Here is a 22,330-nt window from a genome sequence, read left to right as displayed (position 1 = left end):
TTCTCGCCTTTTCTTCTTTGCAAGTTTTTATAGGGATCTAATGTCGTTTGCAAAGTGGGAATATATTGGTTGACATGCTGGTAAAAAATGCGATGTAAACAAGACAAAAGATAACAACTGATTTACTACTATGTCTATGATGTACTTTTCTTTCGCTTCTTGCCAGTAGCGACAGGCGAGGAACGGCCAGGAATTTGTTTAGGTGCAGTCGTGGATTTTAATGAGCCGTTGCTAGCATATTCGCTTGCGTGAGGGGTTTTTGGTGTCGAGGCGCGAGATCGAGAAACGCCCGAGTATGTCCCGTTCGTGAGCATTTTATGGACGCCATTAACAACGCCAGTATTTGGAGGGCTTACTTGGGCCGTTCCTGTATGACAAGGCGCAGTCAGAAGGGCATCAAGAAAGTAGGAAACCTCGTGTACTCACTATTCACAGAATGACCTTTGAAGAGCTCAACCAAGGAACTGATTTCTGCATCTTCTACTACCCGTTGCGAAATGTTCTGTACGGGCTCTGTATCAACGATCATATCATCGGTGCCATCATGATCCTCAGATATGCCAGCAGGTTCCTCCTGCTCCGGAGCTTTGGCTAGGAAACCCTCCATTAACGATGAATACAGAGTTTCAATGGGAGGGGCCTGAAATGCTGGTACATCAAAGGTGTATAACATGCCCGATCTGCTCTTAATGGCGTTCTCCGATGACACAACCGTAGACGAACGCGATTTTGTGTCTACATCCCTATCAGTAAAGGCCGACTTGCCAAAGATATCTTGGAAGAGGGTTCTCTTTGGGGCCACGCCAGCAGCTAGGTCTATTTGCCGTGCCGCATCGCCCAACTGACCGGGCATGTATGCGTCGCTACCACAGAGTACAACGTTCCATGAGTATGTGATACCGATGAGAGAATGACTTCTATTGTCTAGAGGATTCCAATGCACAGCGCGGAATCGGAATGGGAGGGACCGGATGTTAAGTGGTTCTGATGAGTTTGGGCCGAAATGCAGAACTTTTGACGTCCTAATTGCGCTATCCTCGGCGTAAGGCTGGACCACGAGACATACGAGGTCATCAACTGGGTGGGCTAAGGCCTGTGCAACAGTATAGTAGGTGTAGTAGTGCCAACGTACTGCGAAAAAAAAAGATATAAATTAAGCCAGACAATCAAGGACAAGCGTAAGACAAACCTGCACGAGTAACTAAATCCCATAAGACTATGTTGTTCCTACCACTTGCTAGAACGTATCGACCACTCTTACCCACGAAACGGATTTGCCATATATTTCGTACGTCCATTGTTGTTAAACAATCGAGCAAGTGGCTTGTGTAAGGGTCATAAAGTGCGATCTGGCGGCCGAAACATACTGCAAGGGCTGATCCATCCGGGGACCAGCAGGCATCTGAAGGGACTTCATTGCGGAAGGTAAAATTTGACCGGTTTATCCAGAAGTCTAGGGTAAAACGACGTCAGAGCTAATGGCTAGGTGTCAATTATCATGCACTAACCCTCCACGAGTCCCGTTTTCGAATTGATGGATTGTTTACACCATATTTTTACGTTCCCGTCTAGACCTACTGTCATTAGGAGCCCATCATTACTCCCTTCACTTAAGGGGGAAAATCCAATAGCCACGATCTTCTTCGACCCATGTGGCCGATCTATCCGCGTGTTGAGGGACCATGCTAAAGAATCCCACTGCCAGATCTTCAGGTTCATCTCGGCACTAAATTCTTCTTCATTATCGCGAACATCTATAGTTGCCATCCAATCGCCTGAGGGGCTGACTGCCACGAAGTCGACGCGAGCAGCTTCTATGTCTTTTGTATCACGCCGAGATACCCTGTTAGACGAAGAAATCTCTAGTTCCGACAACTCCGAAGTACTCGGAGAGAATATCTGAAGCGATGATGGATATGACGCGGGAAGAATTAGAGTAGAAGTCCTTGAATGAGCAGTTAGCGGAACAGGTGTATGCGGCGGTCGGCCCATGCCTTTCGGATCTACACATAATTCAGCACATTGATAAAATTTTTATCTTGCGTGTTTGCTCACCTAACCGAATGCGAGAGATGGAGCGGCTGACACTTAGAGAACCAGGGTTTATGAACAAGTAAGTCCCATCTGCTAATCCTAGAAGATACTCTTCTCCTTCATCCGTTGTGCGCACAGTAATGTTTAATATAGGTGAACCAAGACGTGGGAGAAATTCCTTTTTGCCACTTTGCAGCTGCCAGATGACAAGTACGCTTTCTTCCCCTCCGCTCAGAAGATAAGCACCGTTCCTGGTAAATGAAAGCGATGTCAAGGCGTGAGCATGCCAATGCATGGTCGTCGTCTGCGCTCGTCTTTCGCCCGCTGTGTTCGCAGTCATCTGGTCGTTAAGACAGTACCAAAGTCTGATATGGCCTTTTTCATCACCAGTTGCGAAATAATCCTCAATAGGGTGGAAAGCAAAGCTAGTGAGTTTCTCGGGCGACACGAATTTGGTAAAACCGGACTCTGGAGAGGATGTAGGCGAAACGTATGCCTTATGCCCTGCAATCACAACCAGCCAGGATCCACTTGGCGAGATTCCCATTGATACAGTAGCCTTGGTCTTTCCTACGCGAACGATCTCAGAAGGCTTAGTGTGCTGGGATGAGGTTGATTCCCTCGGGGTCAAAGAAATACGATAAATCATAGTATTTCCCTTGTCGTGAGCTTCTGTTGTGATAAATGAGAACATGGCACTGAGTTGTAATCGCGGGATATCACGCACGGGAACTAAATTTCTTTAATTTTGTTGGGACAGCAATAAAAACCTGGCCCTTGAACTTGCCGTGCGAGCACATGTGAGATATCGGTCTCCCAACATGAATGGTCTGGAGTAGAACAGCATCAAGGAAGTCCCAAATTTTTATATCACCGTCAAGAGATGCTGTGAGGAGCTGAAAGGGGTTTTCTGGGTTGAGAATAGCGGAAGTAATGACGTCCGAGTGCCCTTCACCAGAAGTTACGCGAGACGCTGAACTGCCCATTGAGGAAGACGACAGCGTTGAGACGACTTTCCCCGTTGCAACAGAGTATATTCTGACTGCTGCGCCAATGATAGAAAAGAAATAGCTACAATCGTAGAAAATAAGATGTACAGGAAAGGGTCGAAACGGGACTCGGCTTACTTTCCATCGATCGTGAAAACTGGAGGCCGTGAACAAACGTTCGATTCAGCCAGCGTCATCCATGGCCATTCTGCCTCATCTCCTTCAGGCTCCTCTTCTGCTCCGTATTCCGAGGACGCTACGGGTACTCCCTTTAGGGCATTCCTACCAGTCCTGTCAGATTTTCTTGGATTCTCCTTCCCCTTCTCTTTGGACGAGTACGAAGACCTCGAAATTTTTGCCTCACTCCCAGGTTGTTCCGTGGTTGACATTGATGAGGGAGGTAAATGGAAATGTGGAGGGAGGCAGGCCCGATTGTCGACTCGACGGAAGAACTTACTTGAGCAGCAGAGTTCACAACAAAAATTGCGACTCTCAAGCAGGCGATCATATTGCCTTTTCTGGACACGGCATGGTTTCATCATCGTATTTAGTATTTACAACGTAACAGTACTGAGTACATTATATTTCGACCAGACTAACAGCTACATTATTCTATCATACCGCTCATCCAGATGCGGCAATGCTCCTGGAGGGATGAAATTCAGAATCCCTGTCTTTACAAGCCATGTTTTATCTGCCGATTGTATACCCTCCGCGGCCGCCTGTGAGATGAGAATCCTCCGTAGTGTTGATCGCCGTTCACTGCAAAATTTCTTAAAAGCTGCAGGTCCAATAGATGTCCAGAGGAGGATTTCGCATGATTCAAGACGAGAGCAAACAAAGTCCCATCCGGGTACGCGAGTCGTTGGATCGACGGGGTATACTGGCGCTCGAGTCGCCAAGGCTTCAAAGAACTCATTTGCAACACGAGCCACCCTCAGATAGCGTACTCGCATTGTGCGTAGCCACGCTACTAGATCACCGGTATTCGTTGCTCCAAGTCCGTTCACGGTCAGCACTGTGACTTCTGGGAACTTGCCTATTAACTTCAGCACGAACGGGTTGTAGTTTTCGTGCAGCAATCGCTCCAACGTCAGTCGTTTTAATCCGGGCGCTTGGAAGACTTGGAGGATATATATGGCGTAGTCTGGTGTCAGACTGCTTAGTTCGAAATCACGCAAATACGCCAGCTGTATCGGTAGGCAGCCAGATATACTGGTTCTGGAACCGAGCCCCGTGAGCTGAGGACATGCGCTGTCGAACACCAGTCGTTCCAGACGCGGCGACGCTTGCAAGACAGGGAGGAAGTCTGATAAGGTTGGCATCTGCTCCACTGCCATCTTTCGCATCTCAAAAACACAGAGGTCGCGGAAGGAAGCAGGTGCAAAATCAATATAGAGGCCGCTGAAAGAGATATGCTTCAACGTAGGTGCATGGCGACCACCAAAGAGTCTAAACGGAGAGGTTATTCCAGGGGGTGGTCTCGCCGGAGCGATGAACTGGACATATGTTTTTCCGGTTCTGCGGATCTCGAGACGTTGCAGTTGGCGAGGAGGAGGCGCTGACTGAAGTATTTCTTCAGCTGCCCCTATAACGGCCCACGTATCCGCATGGATGATGAGTGTCCGAACTTGATCAAGACATGATGCTATGACAGACATCAATGCTCTCATGTCTTTTGGACTTAAACGATGATGATTTTCGGAACCGGTCTAATTACACGAGTTCATGGGATAATCCGAATGAAGCAGTCCGTCAGTTAAATGAAATATCCAATACTTTTTATTTCGCGATAACTCACCCAGTTAGGATCCTTTTGGTCAACAAACAGAGTCAGCGGATGGGCCTTTGCGCGCTGCAGGCTTAGACGGAATAGGTGGAATGGGGGCCGCATGTTGATAACAATGTCGCTCCAAAGCTTTGCAGTGTTGATAACAATCGACCGCCAATACGAACATACCGAGGCCAACTTAATGCGCGATTTCGAGATTTCAGGAAATGTAGGAGATGCTACGACAAGCTCGAATATGCGTTGTATAATCTCAACTGGGAAATCATTGATCCTGGAAAGGACAAGAATTAGGACAGGTGAGGACAGGTGAGGTGGGATGGAATGGGATACCGAAATAGTCTCCATCTCATTAGCAAGTATACGGCCTTCGTTTTGGCGAGATCGTAGACCAGCTCCCATTTATGAGGCCGCCTGCGATCCGCCTCCAGCTGACGAATGCGTTGTGCATAACATGCGACTTGGACCAGCGTGTCCTGCCTCGACCAAGGCGGCAGAACAAACTTTCGAGATGAGAGAGCTTCTCGTAGGAACGCTTCCGTGTCACGCGCCAAGACGCGATTTTCCTCGTCGAAGGACACAGTGCTCTGTTCCTGAAGATTGCGCTGCATCTATAGCACGATGATTCGAAAATGAGCAGCTAGGTGACTGGTGGACTTCTATGAGTAGTATTCGAGATGTATTCGTGTCGGGGTGGGGCCAAACGAGCAAGGCGGGGTATGTTGTAGCAGTCCATGATCCACAAGCATGGCACATTATAAAGAAATTCCAAACGATCCACTTTTACACTCGCGGCAAAGTTGAGGTGTTTTCACTAGTAGGTCCACTGGAGTCTGCCGATTGCCTGTCGTCGCAACCCGTTCAACCGGAAGGTCTTGTAAATTTCGAGTGGCCAGTAGTCCTAGATCGAATGTGCAAGTGCAACGAAAGTCAACATTCAGATCTGTACCGCGATGAGGGCTCAGTGTTCCTTTGACTTCCTACCGGCAATTGGCTACACACGGCAACAACTTTGAGCCCTTTCACCTCAATTACAAGAGAATTTACAGCCAGATTCAAAATCTTTTCACGTACGATTACCTCAAATATTATTAACAGTGTCAGATCTGTATCTGCTGCCTAGATTTTGACCGATATCGGTGAACAAGGCCTAGCATCACATTATTTTATGGTACTCTGTTTGGCCCAATATATCCATGATCGACGGCGTCCCTTTGTCTGCCAACAACAATATACTGACACCCATATGCACCCTCAATGAAACAAGCCGCATCGATAAGACACACTATATCGCCGACAGTATCATATTGCAGTAAATACAAGGCATACAAAATTCTTCACTACTATAACACCAGATATCGTACATAGCAACACAGATTCGCAATCTCGATAACACCCCAAGATATACTGAAAAGCCTTAATTTGGCATAAGTCAAGAAATAACAGATTCATATTGGTCGAATTAGTGGGGTAATCCAGAACTGCCAACGCGTGGAGATGGGCTGCTGCGAATGTTTATCGCCGCCAAGATATCTGCAAGTACCTCATCGTCGTCAGCAGAGTCATCGCGGCTAGTACACGCATTAACAATATCCATCATATCCGGTTGCGATGGTGCCTGGATGCCCATGTCAAAGAGACGCGTCAGAATTCTGTCCCGACGAGTTGCCAACTGCGCTCGTCGAGAAGGGTCGCGAGCTGGCGGCGCAGGCCACGAGAATGGACCCGGCCCAGATGGAGCTCGAGACGCCTGGGGAGAGACAGGATGGCCCGATTGAGGCACAATGTTAGGAACCATCTGGACAGTATGAATAAACCCGGATGGTCGCACAGGCGGTATGGGAGGTGCTGGTGGCGCTGGCGAGACTATATCTATCGGAACAGGGACCGGAGGAACAGGCGGTACAGGACTAGCAGCGTAATGTATAGGATTGCTCATAACAGAATCGCGAGAAGACGTGCGCTGCGCTGCTTGGGCAGAAGGCACATGGGTCGCAGACTTTACACTAGGCACAGCACCAGACGTCTGTGGTGGGATAGCGGGAGACTCGGTTTGCCTGCCCTTTGACGGCCCTCCTCTCACAGAGTCGTGAAATGGAATGCTGGCTATAATTTCTTCTTCCCGAGAAGTACCACTGAATGATGGAGAAAATGGTGTCAGAAAAAGTATACGTAAAGAAAGAGAAAATGGTCCTACTCGGGGCGCTGACCGCGATTCTGTCCTGCTCTCCTTTCGGCAATTTCATGCCTCTGCTTCCGACGCTCCTCTTTCTCTCGCCTGAATCGGTCTTTCTCAAATTTGTAAATAGCCTTCGCAGCTTCGAGTTGCGCTTTAGTCTCATGTATATTTGGTTGAGTTGCCTCAGTATCGACATTGTCGTAGGCGGGACCACCATAGTAATATGGTGCATATGCACCCGGTCCCCATGTGCTGTCTCGTTGAGCATAATCCATCGGGTCGGACCAAGGTAAGTGAGAGGGGTCCATCCCACGCGTTCCCGGCTCGGGCAGACGATAACTAAGTTCCTGGCCTGGTGCAGGATAGGGGCGATGAGGCGATCCCCGGCCACGACGGCGGTCATTCCAGGCGTCGTGCAATCCATGACGATGACCTGGCCCAAATGGGAAAGAGAACGGATGATGATGACGGTGCATTGGTGGCCATGGCGGACGAAACATTGGAGGCGGTGGAGGCGGCGGATGCGGGGGAAGTGGTCTGGTCACAGGAGGAGCAGGACCGTTTGCAGATTGATTGCCAACTTCAGCGCCGCTTAATTCTCCTATCACCCTAAATACGCCTCCGAGAGCCTCAGAAATCATGCGAACTGCATCTCTTTCGGCATTGTTCGCCATGTCCCCAGCAACTTGGGATATACGAGCCGAGGTGTCTTCGGCAGCAGCTTTGACATTTTCTGCTACAGCGGTAACTCTATCACGCTCTGCGTTCCAATATCTACCACCCACAGCATTCCTAACGATATTGCGGATCCCCTCCGAGAGTTCTGGGTGAGCCACAAAGGCAATCGTCATATTATCAACGAAGTCTGCGACATCACGGACGAATGACGGTTGAGGCTCTGGTGTCTGCCCGAGAGTAGGAGTACGGCTTCCTCCAGTTCCGTTGGGACCCAACGGAGGTTCTTCGAGATCAAGAGAAGGAATTTGCCCCGGTTGGAGAGAATCGGCACCGACAGAAGACGAGCCACGGAACGGCTCGTTCTCGCTTGTACTATACGTCTCACCCGCTCGAGGAACGTGCATGAAAGCATCACGTGGAGGATTTACCGGATACACCGTTCCAAATGAACCCATGAAGTTCTCAGTGCCCGGACCGCCAAGCGATGATTGTTCCACTCGATCTACGCAAGAGGAAGAGCATATGAGCACCCCATGCGGATAAAACATAAAGAACGATATACCTTGAACTGAACTACGAGGAGATCTTCCTATGTCAGAAACGTCGTAAACGTGAACTGGCGGCTTTGTCGGGAAGTCATTCTCAACAACGGATGTTGCAGATGTTGACTTTGTCGCTTCAGAGTGCGCAGAAACTCTCTGTTTTCCCTTGTAACGGGATTGACGCGTATTAATGCCATTCTTGGGTGTATGTTCACCAGATGCAGGGTCACTGCCTTTCCTTAAGCCCTCTGCATCGCTATCCACAACTTCAACGAACGCGTGCCCTTCTCCAGATGCATTGCGACCGTCCTCCTCATGTACGCTGAACATCTCACGAACTCGCGGAAGGTGCTGCCAGCCACCATCGTCCACCTCGACGAACATCGTTGGCCCCATTGTTGGCAAACCGTCGTCAGGTTGCTCATCCAGATCTTCGACAAAAGCCGAACGTGCCGGGCGCTGGCTCTGAGTCTTGTCAATTACTGAGAATTTGGCAATCTGGCCGTGCTTGTATGATGTCTGAAAGTAATCCTGCAGCTCCTCCCGTGAACTCATTGTGACAATGTCACCATCGTTGTCTTCGTAGCTGACCGCCACGGCTCCCTCTTGTATGTTGAAGAGCGATGCAATCCTTGACTCCAATTCTAACCATGAAGGCTGGGCGGCGAAAGTGAGCCGCCTCGTCTCACCTCCAGGTCTGGTGAGCTTGAGTTGGTAGGGCATGATTGTTGGAAGTGATGCAGAAGCTCCGAATGACGTGACGCAACGGCCCTTATATGCAGAATTCAGACTCCGATCGCATGGAGATCACCTCCACGGACCGAATCATACATAATCATATCATTTAAGCGCAGCCACGCAGTCACTGTACCGCAGTTACCGCAGTCAACCGCAGTGATTGAATAAAAGTAATACAGCACAGATAACATTTTTTCTTGACCAGCCGCAGATAGCATCGAGAAGTTCTGCTACTTCACTTTTTCTAACACTATCGGAACAAAGAAATCGTATGGCACCATTTACTCTAGTCCATCAGGATGGGGGCATAATTAAGCAAAGATACCGAGACGTGGGTCGATATCCGCCGGGTCATTGAGCTAGACGATGTACCAGTTTAACATGCACTCAAGAATCCCACTGACAGTGCGTTTACTTACGCGCAGATTGATATTCATCGAACTAAGCTGCTTCATCTCAGCCTCCGATAGGTTGAAGTCGTCGCATTTTAGGTTAGAAGCCAACCGCGCAGCATCGTTGCTCTTCGGAATTACGGCAATGCCTTGCTGCGTCGCCCAACGAAGGAGAACTTGCGCAGTAGCTACGGATGTAACGATTGTATCAATCACAGGTGATTCATCAGGAATAGTAACTCACATCTCTCGTGAGACTTAGCAATCGCAGAAACCACGTCGTGTTGCAAGAGACTAGCGACACCCTTATTCACGCCAAGTTCTAGGTAGCTCTGGGGGCCGAATGACGAATACGCGGTGATAGCAATTCCGAGCAGCTTGCATAGCTTGACGAGAGCCTCTTGATTCAGATAAGGATGAATCTCGACCTGAAGGACCTGAGGCTCGATACGGGCGTAACGAAGAATATCCAGGATTAAAGAACCCTGGCAATTACTGGTAGAAAGACATTAGTGCCTTCTAAACCGGCCAATCTTCGTGAGAGAACCTGCCTAATGCCAATGTTCTTTGCCAAGCCTTCATCAACGAACTCCTCCATCGCTCTCCATGTCTCTTGGAAGGGAACGTTTGCTACAGTTCGAATATTCAGACTTTTCTCCCCATCTCAAATAAAATAATTAATCACCGAGGTGAACCTTTCCATCGTCGCCCCACCATTCAGGGGGGTAGCGGTGCTGAGGGTCTACATATTGCAGAGAGATTGGGAAGTGAACCAAGAAAAGATCAAAGTAATCGATCCCCCATAGGCCAAGCTGGTACTTCGCCAGAGCCTTCGCATGGTCATGTGCGTGGAAGGTATTCCATAGCTTCCGTCCAGGTAAATATATTGTTCCATGGAGAGAAATAGACGGTCAGATACCTTTGATGTGATGACTAGGGCGATTGTGTTAAAATAGGATCAAGGACGCAGTATTGAGTATCCTACTCACACAAGTCCTCGCGCTTCACAAGACCATCCTTGATTGCCCTTGCAACACCCTGGCCAGCCTCTTTTTCATTGCCATAATCGCCGGCACCATCAAATAGACGATATCCGACTTTGATAGCGTTATACACAGTCTGTATCATGATACATAAATTATCAATATGTTATATGCTGGTTCAAGTTGGGCTCACATCTGCACAAGTGTCTCTATTGACCTGGATCAGCAACCATTATTAGTATGCGATACTTGACCGAGTTCGAAAGAGCAGAAGCACCTTCCAGAGTCCGAAGCTTGAGCAGAAGACAATGATTAGTAGACTATATGCGTTGCTGTTCAGGATGTGGAGCTCACCCTACGAGGGGCATCTAATAGCGACTAGTCAGCGTATCTGAGCTGAGAAAATAATACGTGAACGCGTACCTTCTGGCCAGTCCTCTTGAGTACGACGGACGACATGGTTTCTCGCTGGTGATGATGGTGGTTGCAAAGAGGGAGAATCAGATAGCGACGGGAAATTGTCGGGGTACTTGGTATGAATGGCTGGTATATTTAAGCAGGAGCGGAATTGTGCCCGAGGCGGGACGGCAATGCCGGAACGAAGAAACGTGACTCCATTGCGTTGAGGGTGTGCATCATCTCCGAAAACTAGATTTCTTTATGTGCTACTAGGTACATGCGTTATTGCTGTAGCGCCGCTAACGCTAGGTAGGCTGGTCGCTCTGAGTTATACTGTGCAAACCAATCCGTTCTTGAGAGGGATAATCTACTCGTACTCCGAGCGCCGCTCTGGAGCTTATCCAAATATGTTGTATATTTGCGAATGGTCTGGCGTAAGATCACTGCAGCATTCACGCCCTATTAGACTAGTATTAGTACCTAAACCGTGGTTTTGACGAGCTAAATGGATGTGAGAACTTGCATAATCTTCCTTGGACACAAAAATAACAGCGCAGCTACGAGTCAGCTCGGGGTAATTTTCTAGAACTTTGCAATCTTGGAACTTGACAAAATACTGATTCATATGGCGTTTCTGAACCGGGATACAGCGGGCCGGCCAGTATAACGAGTTCCAGGAAATTGAATCTCACGGCCAAAAATGGAAGATCGCTGTGTCACATACCTTTCAAAAAGTTTGGCCAATCGGTCCAATAGCTCCACACTGCGTTGCACATTTGAGATGGAAACGTGAGTGCATTAAGCCTCTATAACACGATTTTCGGTCCCCAAACTTGTCGGTAAGTGGAGAAGCCTGTTGAACCACTGAGTTGTCTTATGAAAAACTATGCTGCTTTCAGGATTTCATGTTCGTGCGAGCAGCCAGTAACGGCAGTATCGAAGTGACATGCGATTCCATGTCCTTGGTCTGGGACCCGTTGGTCAGCTCATCGCATTTCATTTGCGGCGAAGCCTGTCTCCCAAGCATGCCGTTAGTATTATGTTCAAGGACCGAACATACGCAAGGCGCATGCGCGGCTTACCACTTCACGTCGAATACGACGGGGTTGTCAGCTCTGTCGCGGGATTCGAGACAGAATCATCACGACCTCCTCAAAACTCCTGGCTTTCTTCAACGCCACAGACTCCTGGGGATGACAGGAACGGTTTGCAGGAAGCACGATGGAGTGGACCTGTTGTACCGTCGCGAGATGAGTTGCAGTCAACTTCAGTGTCGGAAGAAGAGGAGGTTGCCGAAGAAAGACACATTGACTCCTTATTTGTCGCATGTAAAGCGCAGTCGACGCTGCCTGCAATCAAAGAAGTGGAACACCGACTGTCATCAGACAGCACGATTGTCCTGTTGCAGAACGGGAACCTCAGGGTGCACGAGCTCCTTATGGAGAAAGTCTTCACGAACCCTGCGAACCGTCCCAATATCATACTCGTCTCCAACACTCATGGCATCTGGCTCAAGCGTGCACCATTCCACATTGTCCACGCTGGGATTGGACAACTACGCTTCGGTATCGTGCCTGATGGGAGGAGAGACTTCGAGAAGAGCTTGCACGCCTCGGATAATGACGGCCATAAGCCACGCCTTCATATCAACGACATCGCACTCCCAAAGGGCGACCACGAGGTCACGCGCTACCGGTCACTTCGCAACACAGTCGCAGTTTTGCAAAAAGTGTCGGCGCTGCGTACCTCCTGGGAACCATTCTCAACCATGCAAGTCATCTTACGCCAAAAGCTAGTCGTTAATTGTGTCATAAATCCGCTTACCGCGATACTCGGTTGTCGCAATGGAGAACTGTTCGAACACGAGGCCGGAGGGCGCATGGCATATCGAGTTTGCACAGAAGCGTCGTTAGTATTCAGAGCAGAGGCCTTGGCAAATCGTCGAGAGGGAACGTCTCTCAAAGACGTCTACATACCCCCGGAGCTATCAAACGGTGCCCTTATCGATGAATGCAAGCGCGTGGCGAAGATCACTGAGAACAACATGTCGTCGATGTTGGCGGACTTGAAGAAAGGAAAGAAGGTAACGGAGGTCGAGTTTCTCAACGGACACTTGTTAACGCTGGGCAATCGTTACGATCTACGTTTGCCTATCAACGCCAGTCTACTCGACCTGATGCTCATGCGGTCACAAATCCCCCTCGATACGATGCTTTAATGTAGTAAATATCTGCACATCTATATAGCTAGAATTACCCGCAATATAATTACTTTCTTTTATCTTAGCCTTATGCTGACTAGTCCAATCTGCTTCAGGAATTTGTCCCCACAGAAGAAGAGATCAAAATCCACGTGCGTTGCAGAAAGGCTTGGCAGAGTCATAGTTGTTTCTAGGGCACTTAGATACATCGCGATCTATCAACTCTTTTATCCAGTGACCACCATCATCGACAGCATTCATGCATACACTAACAGCAATTATTCTAAGTTGCACGATTTTCATCCTCTGCGCACCAGTAGGTGTACATGCCTTCGGTGCCGGAGACATACCGGACTTCTCTTATTTGAATGGTATGACCATATATTTGATTGCTCTGAGTCTATCGATTCAGTAACGTTGTTTCAAATCGCGACGTCAACAGACAAGGCCTTCCGACATGGTGATATCGAGGGGATCCTTGAGAATCTTGCAAAGACCGTAGCGGGTGCCGCTTCTGGAGGTGGCCTTCTTGGATTCGCATCTTCAGTCCTATCCAGTGCTAAAGGCGGCGAGAAGTTTGGACGATTGGACGTTAAGCGTGTTTATTTCGCAAGTATCTACTTCATCACAAAATAAGCGAATAGTTCTGATACGTGAAATCCGTTAATCCAGGGCAACTGGCTTCGAGATTATTCACAGGTCAGGTCGCCTATTATTTGGATTAGTTACTTAGCTCGAACCTACCTTTTGCAGGCGATGGACATTGCGGGTCTGAGTAAATTATCTGCGGAAACTATTGTCATGATCATCTCTGTTTTGGGGTTCATGGTGCGCATACAATTACGCCAGTAGCTATGGGAAACTTTTATAAATGTGCCGACTAGACATTCGGCTTTGCAACGGAAGAGTTTGAAGTCACAGCGGACAGGCTGTCCGTATATCTGCCTGTCGTAAGTTTGTGTTACCTGTATCGATACATTACCGCTAATATTCGTACATAGGAACATATCGACAATCCGAAGTATGTTTTAACTTTTCAAGTTCTTTAACCAAAACCGACATACATATTCTCAGAGGATATGCTGAGAAAGAAGGAGACGCCCGACAGTTCCATCCCAAACTGAGGCCCCCAGTTGATTCACGCGAACTTGAAATTGATGAACGCACTGGAATGAAGGTAATCTACTTCCTCATAATAACACAAAGACTGCCCTAAGCCATGTGTAGAATTACATGGCAACCGAAAACGAAGGATGGGATACGTCTACTGCTCATATTCGCCGCACGTTTGAGGCTTGCATCGAGTACGGCAGACGTGCACGAGGCCGTGAGGGCAGTGATCTCTGGGAGGCTTATCGGCTCTTGGGTACAGGTCTACACACGATGGAAGACCTACTCGCGCATAGCAATTGGTGCGAGATTGCCTTGAGAAAAATGGGTCACTCTGAGGTTTTCTGCCACGTCGGTGACAATGGTATGTTCGTTGCTAGATATGCATTATTTTGAATTGATGGTTGTTCCAGTGATCGTTCAAACGCCCGACGGCCCAGCACCACCTTTAATCACTGGTACATTTGGTAGTGCTGACTTCATCCACTCACTCATGGGCGAAGCAACCGAGTCAGTGCATATGCGCCCTTGCTCTGCAGTACTCTGACCTGTCTCTACAGTCATATCAGTGAAGCAAGTGTTACGAACCTGTTCGACAAAATGAAGCAGGTGTGTAAATGCTTCTAGCTGATGATGCACAATTATAAATGTTATCCCCAGTCCGGAGATGCCGATTCTTCATTTGAGGGACTCAGAGCTATCCTCAGCAAGCTCCCCATTGGCGGCGGATCTGAGAAGGCGGATGAAGCTGCGAATCTCAAGCAGAAGGCTTTCGACTTCAACCCAGATAAGTATGCACCAAAGGAGGTCCAAGATCAATTACTTCAAATTCTTCGATGGCGGGATGGTGTCTATCGAGACATCGTCGAGAAGATGGAAATGATACCAGGGTTGAATGACTTAATTGACCAACTTACCAATGCGCTGAATGCGTGTATGTTGTTTCTCCCACCAATGAAACTCCTGTTGAAATGACTAATGGCGTCTATTCTATAGATATATATACACTCCTGGCTCCGTGGCTGACAGTGAGCCCGGCTGATCCTTTGTTCCATCTAACTAGCTTATTTTTGCCTTGCATAGCCAATCATGCAACAAGTCACTGGAGCTCTCAGCGAGGGTAGCAAAGCGGTCATCGATTCTGACGATCAGTATGAGGTTAGTATTTCCCTTGGTTGAGCATGGCTAGCAGACACAACGATTTGGTGATTTTGACAGGTGTTCAAGTGAGTGCAAGGTTGATTGTATAGAATTCTTAGGAAGCTAACTCTCCTCATCGTATCAGTAATCCCAACGCCAGTGACCCTAGTCATTCAATCTTGTCCAAGGACCATTTCTCGCTTATTCTGAACGAGCCAGCTGGAAAGATTGCTCAGGTTGTAGTTGAGAACAGTGTTAATCTTATTGTTCAAGTAAGGCCATCTATCTTGTCTTTCTTGACGTCTTTTCATTTCTGTTAGGCTTGGTTCAACGACGAGCATCCCAGACGTGTGATCGACGAGGTATGTTTGTTAGCCCTATCAAATGCATTTGACATTCAATGTTTGCACCAGATCCTGGAGGCCTTCCACCACCCATACTATGCCACAGGTAGATCAAGAATCCAAAACGCAATGATGGACCAAATGCAACGTTGGTTTGGTGGCTTGGGAGAGAGCGAGGGAAGCGAAATTATTCAAGCTTTGACCAAGGTAGTGATCCTGTTGATTCGCTGCCTTCCGACTAGTATTGACAAGAAATTATCAGGAAAGCGTCCGTGAAGGTAAAAACAAACGCCCAGGATCTGATGATGGGTCTGGGGAGCCGGGCGCAGCACCCACGTACACACAGCAGCGTCCGCAGACGCAGAGCTCCGGTTACGGTCGGGAAACTTATTCTGGTGGAGGTGGGCTCTAGATAGCCATGTCTAACGCGACGAATCAGCTAACATGGCGCCTAGGTTACGGTGGGACCACCGATACGAGTTCTTACTCACGTCGAGATGATGGCAAGGATGGAGCATATAGTCAGGGTAGACAACCTTATGGTGGTCGCCAGAACGACCCAGAGTATTCATCGAATGCTGGACAATACTCCAGACGTGGCGATGAGGAGCCATACGGCAGAGCTCAGGACACGTACGGAGGTCGTCAGAGCGATAACGATTACACATCGCGATGCAGTGAAGATACGTATGGACAGCGCCAAGAAGTTTACAGGGGCCGTGAGGAGAGCGAAGGCAAGTGAAGTGATTCAGAGATACGTAGTTGTACTTGTGCTGACGCTTTGATTCAGACTATGGACGTTCTGAGGACTCGTACTCTCGTCGTACAGAGACACGTTACGGACGTGAGGATACCGGTGACGGTGCGTTATTCTAGCATGTCTATACTGATACTTACAGTGAACACTGAATGCGTTTGCCAGGTTACGGAGGTAACACTCGTTATGGGCGGGAGGAGTCCGAGTCCTACGGCCGTTCGGGTCGCCTCGAGACGTCTTCTTACGATTCCTATGGCGGTTCTGCCAACAGAGGCGAAGGCGAGGAATATGGCGGTCGTGGGTATCACGGAGGCCGTCAGCAAGAAGAACCGGAATATTCTCGGGAAGGCTACCAGCCGTCATATTCTCAGACCGGATACGGACGTGGAGGAGCCGAGTACGGACGTAGTGAAGGCTATGGAGGCGAAACACGCGACGAAGGTTATGATCGGCGGCAAGCGCCTAGAGATGAGGGTTACGGCAGCTACGGAGGAGCGCCTCGCGAGTCTACCGGCGATGAAGGAGGCTTCGGTAGTTATGGAGGTGGCGGCGACGGCCGTGGCGGAGGTTACAGCGGCGGATATGATGGAGGTCGTGGAGAATATGGAAATGATGAGACGTTCGGAGCGGAGCGTCTGAACCTAGAAGACGATGGCGAGCGGCGCAGATCCCCCGGTCGGGACGAGTACTACTAAGAGAGGGTGATAGGCGGCAGAGAGGATTGGATTCACACAGGCCGGGACATAAATAAACAGAGTTTGTAGCACACACAGGGCCATTGTACAAATTGAATCAATGAATGTGGCTGAGAAGACATCAGTTACGTAACGCAGGCTATATGTTGTGCAAATAGAATAGAGTCTAGCAGCCAAATAGCGGCAAATAGATATATGAGTGCCAAAGCCGCCTCGTGTTCGATTTACTTAAGGTAGGCCTCGAGGCATCAGCCTTGCCGCCCCAAGATTCCCTCTTCTCCCCTTCACCCCACTCGCTTACGACGCTCGACGACTCGGACGACCAACACGACGACCCGTACGACGCTGTAGACGATCCGCATACATCCATCTCTCCGTCTCCGCTCGCATTCCACCTCGCAATATCTAGACGATGGACATCCCCCATCATCAGCACCAGCAGCAGCACCCCCGCCCCCAAGAACACATCGAGATGCAGCACGACCCTGCTCTTGCCCAGCCGCCGTATGGTTTTTATCATCCAGAAACAGCCGATCCGGCCTACGCGTCGATGCCTTTTGCGCACCAGATGCCCAATTACGAAGTCGTGCCCAACGCACACCAGCCGCGTGGGTTCTCCATAACCTCATGTCTGCCGCCTGCCCTTCCTCTGCTCACATTGCGCTTTGTTTTGCAGGCCAAATGTCGGCCGGAGAGCTGCAACAAGCTTTCCAGTTCCGCAACCTTAGCCTCATGCCTAACCATCCCTACCCTAACCCAGCCTATCCTCCGTCTTCGCCCCCCAACCTAAATCTCCCGCTCAACGCGTCTCCTCCTCCTCCTCAATCTCCGGGCTACGACCCTTTGTCCCCCCCAGTTTCTGGATCTGACACCTCGGCCGACGGCATCTACATTTCGAGGAACTCCAGTGGTACTACCTCTCCGGCATCTTCTCGCGGCGGCAGTCTTGTACATAGGAATCCTCTGCGCTATAATCCGACGCCGTCGCCATCGAATTCGTCTTCCGGCCGCCGCCGTGGACGTTCCATTGACTCTGATTCCGACGAACACAATAACATGATGTCCGTTGTACAAGAAATCGCTCACAACAGGAAGGAAGCCACAAGACGCCAGCGCATTGAAGCGGAACAAAGGCGAAGAGATGAACTCAGGGACGGATACGCGAGACTAAAGGACGTCCTTCCTGTTTCCAACCAGAAGAGTAGCAAAGTATCTTTACTTGAGCGTGGTAGGTTTCATCTACTGTTTCAGAATCCCAGCGCATATATTCACGTAATATGTGTCCAGCCACGAACTACATTATCCAGTTGGACAAATCGACGCGACAGATGCAGACACGGCTCGCAGCCCTTGAAGGCGAAGTACAGAGGCTTCGAGCGCTTAACGAGAAGATATCTCTTAGTGTCGGTAGTACCCCCGAGGCCTCTGCAAATGTTGTTGGTCAGGCAATGGTCCATAATATGGAGCGTCCCTTATCTCCACCTCCCGAGACTGCTTCGCAATCTTCTCAGGCATCGCATAACCTCGTCCCAGTTACTGGAGAACCTCCTCGTGAGGATTCAGACGGATCCGACGAGTTTTAGCATCTAGGAAAATGATAGGCCTTTGATGCTGGACAGAAACAGTCTTTTTGTTATTTATGCGCTTGATTTCCATCTGTCGACATCTGCTGCTGCTGCTACTGCTGCTGTATAACGTTCCCTCGTTCCTTTTCGTTTTTCCAATGTTTTCTTCTCTAAATCTTGTTCGCTTTTTTGAGGAGCTTGAGGTGGTATATTTCGGATAGTGGTATCAAACGCTTCAACTCTGTGCCAGGAATAACTTTTCAGCTCCTAAGACGCTCAAACTCTTCCAAATTCAACGCATCGTCGCTCCCCGCGTCTCCTTCGGTCCAGCAACCGGTCAGCGCTCGCCATCGTATTTTGAAGTTCCCCGTGTGGTGCCAATTGGTTCCTTCAAAGAAGCTGGCCGGGATTCCAGGATCCCTATCAGCACTGTATTCATCGCCTAAATCGACACTTCGCTGTCAAAATAAAAATGCCGCACGAAGCTTGATTGTACACTTCCGTTTCCATCGCGCTCTCACGCACTCTGATCCCAATTGGTCTTGTTTTTCACTTCTGGAACGGTCACTCGCGACATTCTTGTAACACCATGATTATTTCTCCACCCTTCTCCATACGAACGACGCTCAACGCATATCCATCTTCGCTTCGCCCGCTGATGCATCAGTTCAAAAAGTGAGCAAAGACTGGATGACGACCCATCACGACACTGCCGACGCACGGATGACCGAGGGCAGATAGAGAAGTGGGTTCAAGCTTGTTCAGACGCTCGCTTGTCCCATTTGTCTACATACGTCTAACCTTTGCCAGGGTACAACCATTTTACGCCCTTCAAGTGCGGGGAGAAGTACAAGCCTGCTGGCAGCTTGTCTTCATTTCTCTTACTCTGCCCACCATCTTATACGCGAGCAATGAACAACTCAGCAAAGAGACTACTCGTAGGCACTACAATGGACATTTTTGTACATAAAGTCATGTAACTACATAGTCTGTTCGGCGTACAAGTATTTTCGCGTGCAAACAGTGTTGTATTCACTGATTTTTTGAGGCAGTGTGATAGGGTTCGTGTTCGTTTTCAAATATGGCCTGGGAACTCGAAGGGAACGGAACACGACAAATAACTGACACCGTTCTATAAGCTAAGTTCATTTTAGGTACGAGAAACCGTAATCTTGGCAAAAAGTTATACAGTGCAGGCTGGCAGGCACTCCTTATGATAAACGCCACCTCAACCAGCTGACCTGCACGAATTTATTGACTTGAGGGCGCGACATAGCTAGCAACAATCATTCACTTCAGTCTAATGGCCTGTTCTGACGATCATGAAGCGCACATGTCCCGCCGTGTAGAAAACATAAAGACGCTTAAGCGACTAGAAAGATCGAGTAAAATATGAATCGGGTTTTGTGGCCCTCCTCTAGGCAAAGGCGTGGTGACAATCGCAGTTATGGCTTCACTTCCTCCCGTGACCTCCGAGTATCTGAAAATATCGATTCACAGCTGGCCAGTCCGATCGAGACTTCAATGGACGGTACCCCCGTGCGGGACGCCGCTGGTGATAGAGGTCAGCTGTTGCACACTCTGGAGTATTAATGTGCGAGAATCACTGACCTGTCAAGTACTATTTCATTGTAAATCAATCCTGGGAGAACATGGACAGAACCGGATACCAATAATGAGAAGAACTCGGGAGACCTCGTGTTGCAATGCTGCCATAGTGGTCGTTGTGGACATTGAAGAACGAGGAATGCTGGGACCCTGTATCTGGAAGGATCTGTTCCGGATAACGAGTCGGCGGTAGAAAGGTAAATGCAGTTTTAGGCTTTTAAAAATAAACGTGCAACATGAGGCTGGGAAATCACCAGGCGTGTGGTTCCAGAGGGCGGACCGGGCAGAATCCCGGGCGGAGTTCAAGCCTGGATACAGTTCCTTAGCTTCTCGTGTATTCACCCGGACAACAGTGGCGACAAAGTGACTAGAGGGACAGCCAGGAGAAGCATTGCACTGAAGTCAAGTCTATCCCACGAAAAAAGGTAAACTGGAGCTTGAGTGTCCATCGGCTCTTCGGAGCATCCAAACAACAGATGATACCAAAGGATGCTAGTGGCTCATCACGAAGGGCATATCCTCTTCCTTCACAGAACCGCCTCCGCTCAAGTTTATCCAGGCCAGAAGAGTTGGGTAATCAAAAAAATTGTGACAAACGAAGAGTTTTGTGTCGTATGTGATGAAGTGGTGAGGACGTTTGCTCTTTTCCGCGGATAGCAGTTTGTTGCCTCGGAATGTGAAGAGACTGAAACCAAGATGGGCTTCACCTTATCATCTTCTAGTATCCCTAAGCGAGTGGAGACGCTCGAGGTGGCATAGCTCCAGCGAAAGGGATGAATCGACGAAGTCAGGTACAGTGACACTGAGAAAGACATTAGGAGAACCTGGTACTCCAAGAGACGGAGAGTCATCGGACACAGACGCCCTGGTATGACGAGTAACTCGACTTCTTCAGTTTCCAGAGCAGTTTGTACTGCCGCCGTCTGCCGCTGCACAGCTGTTGTCCAATTGCAAACACAATCCTCTGTGACGTCGGGTATTGCATAACTGCTCGCCTTTAGTTTACTCCAGTTCCAGACTGGTATCCGTTTTCTCTTCAGCGTACCTTCGCTCTAATCGATGCATCACGAGCCGCAGTACAGTGAGATCCGAATCCAATCACTCGAACGGTCCAGTGCAGAACAAAGAATAGCGGATCATCCATAATCATCCTGTCCATCGATGTCGTGGATGTTTCCGTCTTTGATATGTCTCTACTCTTCGCGGAACATGAGCCTTGACTGTTCGTGGGAGGTAAACGTGCATTTAATGAAAGTTGCGAAATACCGGTGATGTTCCGTCGTATTTGGGTTCATAATCGCCAAAACCGTTGCAAGTTTGGACAGCTGATCAGAAGGTTCGTGCCGGTCAAGCCTTTATTAAGGATTACTAGCATATATGAATTCGAAATAAGTGAAAGCACATTGTATGTGGATTAGCGTACCTGGGACCACGAGCATCACATGCATTGAGCGCACAAGACATCGAAAGTGCTTTTCAAATAGTAAGTGCCCACATTTCAGAAGACCGACTCATTGTCACAAAGTCCATCACTGCTGTCCACTTGCCCCGTAAACAACCAGGTGGTTGCAAGAGATGAACCGAAACAAAAAAGAGGATCCAGAGGGGTGTGTGCTAGTGAGAGAAAAATTCTACTATTACTTATGAACAATTGCTGAACGTCAATGCTCAGTCATATTATGCTGCAACAACGATAAGACTTACAGTACCAGCCCATGACCGTCATCATAGCTCTTCTGATCCTGTATGCAGATTCAGAAGTTCTTTGATGCTTTCTGATAGATAGGCATGCATATTACATATTGTTCTTTCCATCGCAACTGCAGTCTTGGCTTCATATCGGTTCCGATATTTTTCGCTTGCCAGGGCTTTGTTTTCTTGAGAAAAGGGCTCATCCAAATTAGGTTCAATGCCACATGAGGGAACTCCGGAATCTGGGACAGAACTATTAATCAAGCACAGCACTGGGGGTAGAGCGTGAACAAAAAGTCTTCATCGGGAAGACGGTAATAGTAGCTGCCGATATAAATGAAAGCATCCGGTCTGAGGTGAGCAGACTTGATATAATCTTCGTGGTCGTGAGCCCATGGCAAGAGAGTAAATGACTGTGCTTCTTTAGACGATTGATGGCTCTCTGCGAGTAATAGGACACAATGTTGACTCTTAGGGGGAGACAGTGAATGCATTT

At 48.8% G+C, this 22,330-nt stretch overlaps 7 protein-coding genes across 7 annotated transcripts; 3 read left to right on the top strand and 4 right to left on the bottom strand.

The window, feature by feature from the left end:
• Positions 1-59: 59 nt before the first annotated feature.
• FOMMEDRAFT_167102 (uncharacterized protein) lies at positions 60-5,423 on the bottom strand (the record flags this gene model as incomplete). The annotated part of the gene is made up of 10 exons (XM_007265314.1): positions 60-367; positions 427-1,131; positions 1,190-1,453; positions 1,509-2,003; positions 2,056-2,706; positions 2,762-3,105; positions 3,162-3,479; positions 3,645-4,735; positions 4,825-5,086; positions 5,146-5,423. The coding sequence occupies 10 exons, from the start codon at positions 5,421-5,423 to the stop codon at positions 135-137; spliced, it is 4,641 nt and encodes a 1,546-aa protein (XP_007265376.1). The 3' UTR covers positions 60-134.
• A 1,220-nt stretch (positions 5,424-6,643) lies between these two features.
• Positions 6,644-8,931, bottom strand: FOMMEDRAFT_120987 (uncharacterized protein; the record flags this gene model as incomplete). Its single annotated transcript, XM_007265313.1, has 3 exons — positions 8,232-8,931; positions 7,010-8,171; positions 6,644-6,947 (listed from the first exon to the last, which is right to left on the bottom strand). Coding segments are annotated over exons 1-3 (2,001 nt in total), but the record flags the coding sequence as incomplete, so codon positions are not given.
• Positions 8,932-9,146: 215 nt separating this feature from the next.
• On the bottom strand, positions 9,147-10,800 carry FOMMEDRAFT_145959 (Aldo/keto reductase). The gene is made up of 11 exons (XM_007265312.1): positions 10,748-10,800; positions 10,679-10,692; positions 10,602-10,617; positions 10,518-10,541; positions 10,331-10,460; positions 10,261-10,274; positions 10,027-10,207; positions 9,893-9,971; positions 9,586-9,836; positions 9,369-9,529; positions 9,147-9,308 (listed from the first exon to the last, which is right to left on the bottom strand). The coding sequence occupies exons 1-11, from the start codon at positions 10,781-10,783 to the stop codon at positions 9,261-9,263; spliced, it is 954 nt and encodes a 317-aa protein (XP_007265374.1). The 5' UTR covers positions 10,784-10,800; the 3' UTR covers positions 9,147-9,260.
• A 712-nt stretch (positions 10,801-11,512) lies between these two features.
• Positions 11,513-12,980, top strand: FOMMEDRAFT_19134 (uncharacterized protein). The gene is made up of 2 exons (XM_007265311.1): positions 11,513-11,562; positions 11,623-12,980. Exon 2 carries the CDS (start codon positions 11,670-11,672, stop codon positions 12,939-12,941), a length of 1,272 nt encoding a protein of 423 aa, XP_007265373.1. The 5' UTR covers positions 11,513-11,562; positions 11,623-11,669; the 3' UTR covers positions 12,942-12,980.
• A 186-nt stretch (positions 12,981-13,166) lies between these two features.
• FOMMEDRAFT_139924 (Het-C-domain-containing protein) lies at positions 13,167-17,103 on the top strand. Its single transcript, XM_007265310.1, has 20 exons — positions 13,167-13,294; positions 13,366-13,532; positions 13,596-13,622; positions 13,677-13,751; positions 13,808-13,873; positions 13,925-13,944; positions 13,998-14,100; positions 14,151-14,397; positions 14,447-14,543; positions 14,594-14,642; positions 14,694-14,967; positions 15,030-15,061; positions 15,117-15,195; positions 15,315-15,445; positions 15,494-15,535; positions 15,587-15,724; positions 15,780-15,918; positions 15,973-16,251; positions 16,308-16,379; positions 16,440-17,103. The coding sequence occupies exons 1-20, from the start codon at positions 13,183-13,185 to the stop codon at positions 16,967-16,969; spliced, it is 2,679 nt and encodes an 892-aa protein (XP_007265372.1). The 5' UTR covers positions 13,167-13,182; the 3' UTR covers positions 16,970-17,103.
• Positions 17,104-17,668: 565 nt separating this feature from the next.
• On the top strand, positions 17,669-19,548 carry FOMMEDRAFT_120979 (uncharacterized protein). Its single transcript, XM_007265309.1, has 2 exons — positions 17,669-18,197; positions 18,257-19,548. The coding sequence occupies exons 1-2, from the start codon at positions 17,702-17,704 to the stop codon at positions 18,550-18,552; spliced, it is 792 nt and encodes a 263-aa protein (XP_007265371.1). The 5' UTR covers positions 17,669-17,701; the 3' UTR covers positions 18,553-19,548.
• Positions 19,549-19,785: 237 nt separating this feature from the next.
• On the bottom strand, positions 19,786-21,606 carry FOMMEDRAFT_154879 (uncharacterized protein; the record flags this gene model as incomplete). The annotated part of the gene is made up of 9 exons (XM_007265308.1): positions 19,786-19,810; positions 19,868-20,014; positions 20,070-20,086; positions 20,142-20,155; positions 20,205-20,509; positions 20,740-21,137; positions 21,188-21,335; positions 21,409-21,495; positions 21,566-21,606. The coding sequence occupies 9 exons, from the start codon at positions 21,604-21,606 to the stop codon at positions 19,786-19,788; spliced, it is 1,182 nt and encodes a 393-aa protein (XP_007265370.1).
• Positions 21,607-22,330: the final 724 nt, after the last annotated feature.

This window comes from Fomitiporia mediterranea (assembly GCF_000271605.1).
Source record: "Fomitiporia mediterranea MF3/22 unplaced genomic scaffold FOMMEscaffold_5, whole genome shotgun sequence".
Lineage (NCBI taxonomy): Eukaryota > Fungi > Basidiomycota > Agaricomycetes > Hymenochaetales > Hymenochaetaceae > Fomitiporia > Fomitiporia mediterranea.
The sequence above is the reverse complement of the archived record's forward strand: the minus strand, read 5'-3'. Positions and strand labels throughout refer to the sequence as shown.

Bases quoted from the DNA above. Each gene is read 5' to 3' on its own strand.
- FOMMEDRAFT_145959 (XM_007265312.1), bottom strand. From the start codon at position 10,783: ATGTCGTCCGTCGTACTCAAGAGGACTGGCCAGAAG. The intron at 10,461-10,517 runs GTGAGCCCAACT...ATCATGATACAG, and splicing joins ATAGAGACACTTGTGCAGAT to ACTGTGTATAACGCTATCAA. The intron at 9,837-9,892 runs GCAGGTTCTCTC...TCTTTCTACCAG, and splicing joins GCAAAGAACATTGGCATTAG to TAATTGCCAGGGTTCTTTAA.
- FOMMEDRAFT_19134 (XM_007265311.1), top strand. From the start codon at position 11,670: ATGCGATTCCATGTCCTTGGTCTGGGACCCGTTGGTCAGCTCATCGCA.
- FOMMEDRAFT_139924 (XM_007265310.1), top strand. From the start codon at position 13,183: ATGCATACACTAACAGCAATTATTCTAAGTTGCACGATTTTCATCCTC. The intron at 14,968-15,029 runs GTATGTTGTTTC...TCTATTCTATAG, and splicing joins TACCAATGCGCTGAATGCGT to ATATATATACACTCCTGGCT. The intron at 15,062-15,116 runs GTGAGCCCGGCT...TGCCTTGCATAG, and splicing joins TCCTGGCTCCGTGGCTGACA to CCAATCATGCAACAAGTCAC.
- FOMMEDRAFT_120979 (XM_007265309.1), top strand. From the start codon at position 17,702: ATGCCTAACCATCCCTACCCTAACCCAGCCTATCCTCCGTCTTCGCCC. The intron at 18,198-18,256 runs GTAGGTTTCATC...ATATGTGTCCAG, and splicing joins AGTATCTTTACTTGAGCGTG to CCACGAACTACATTATCCAG.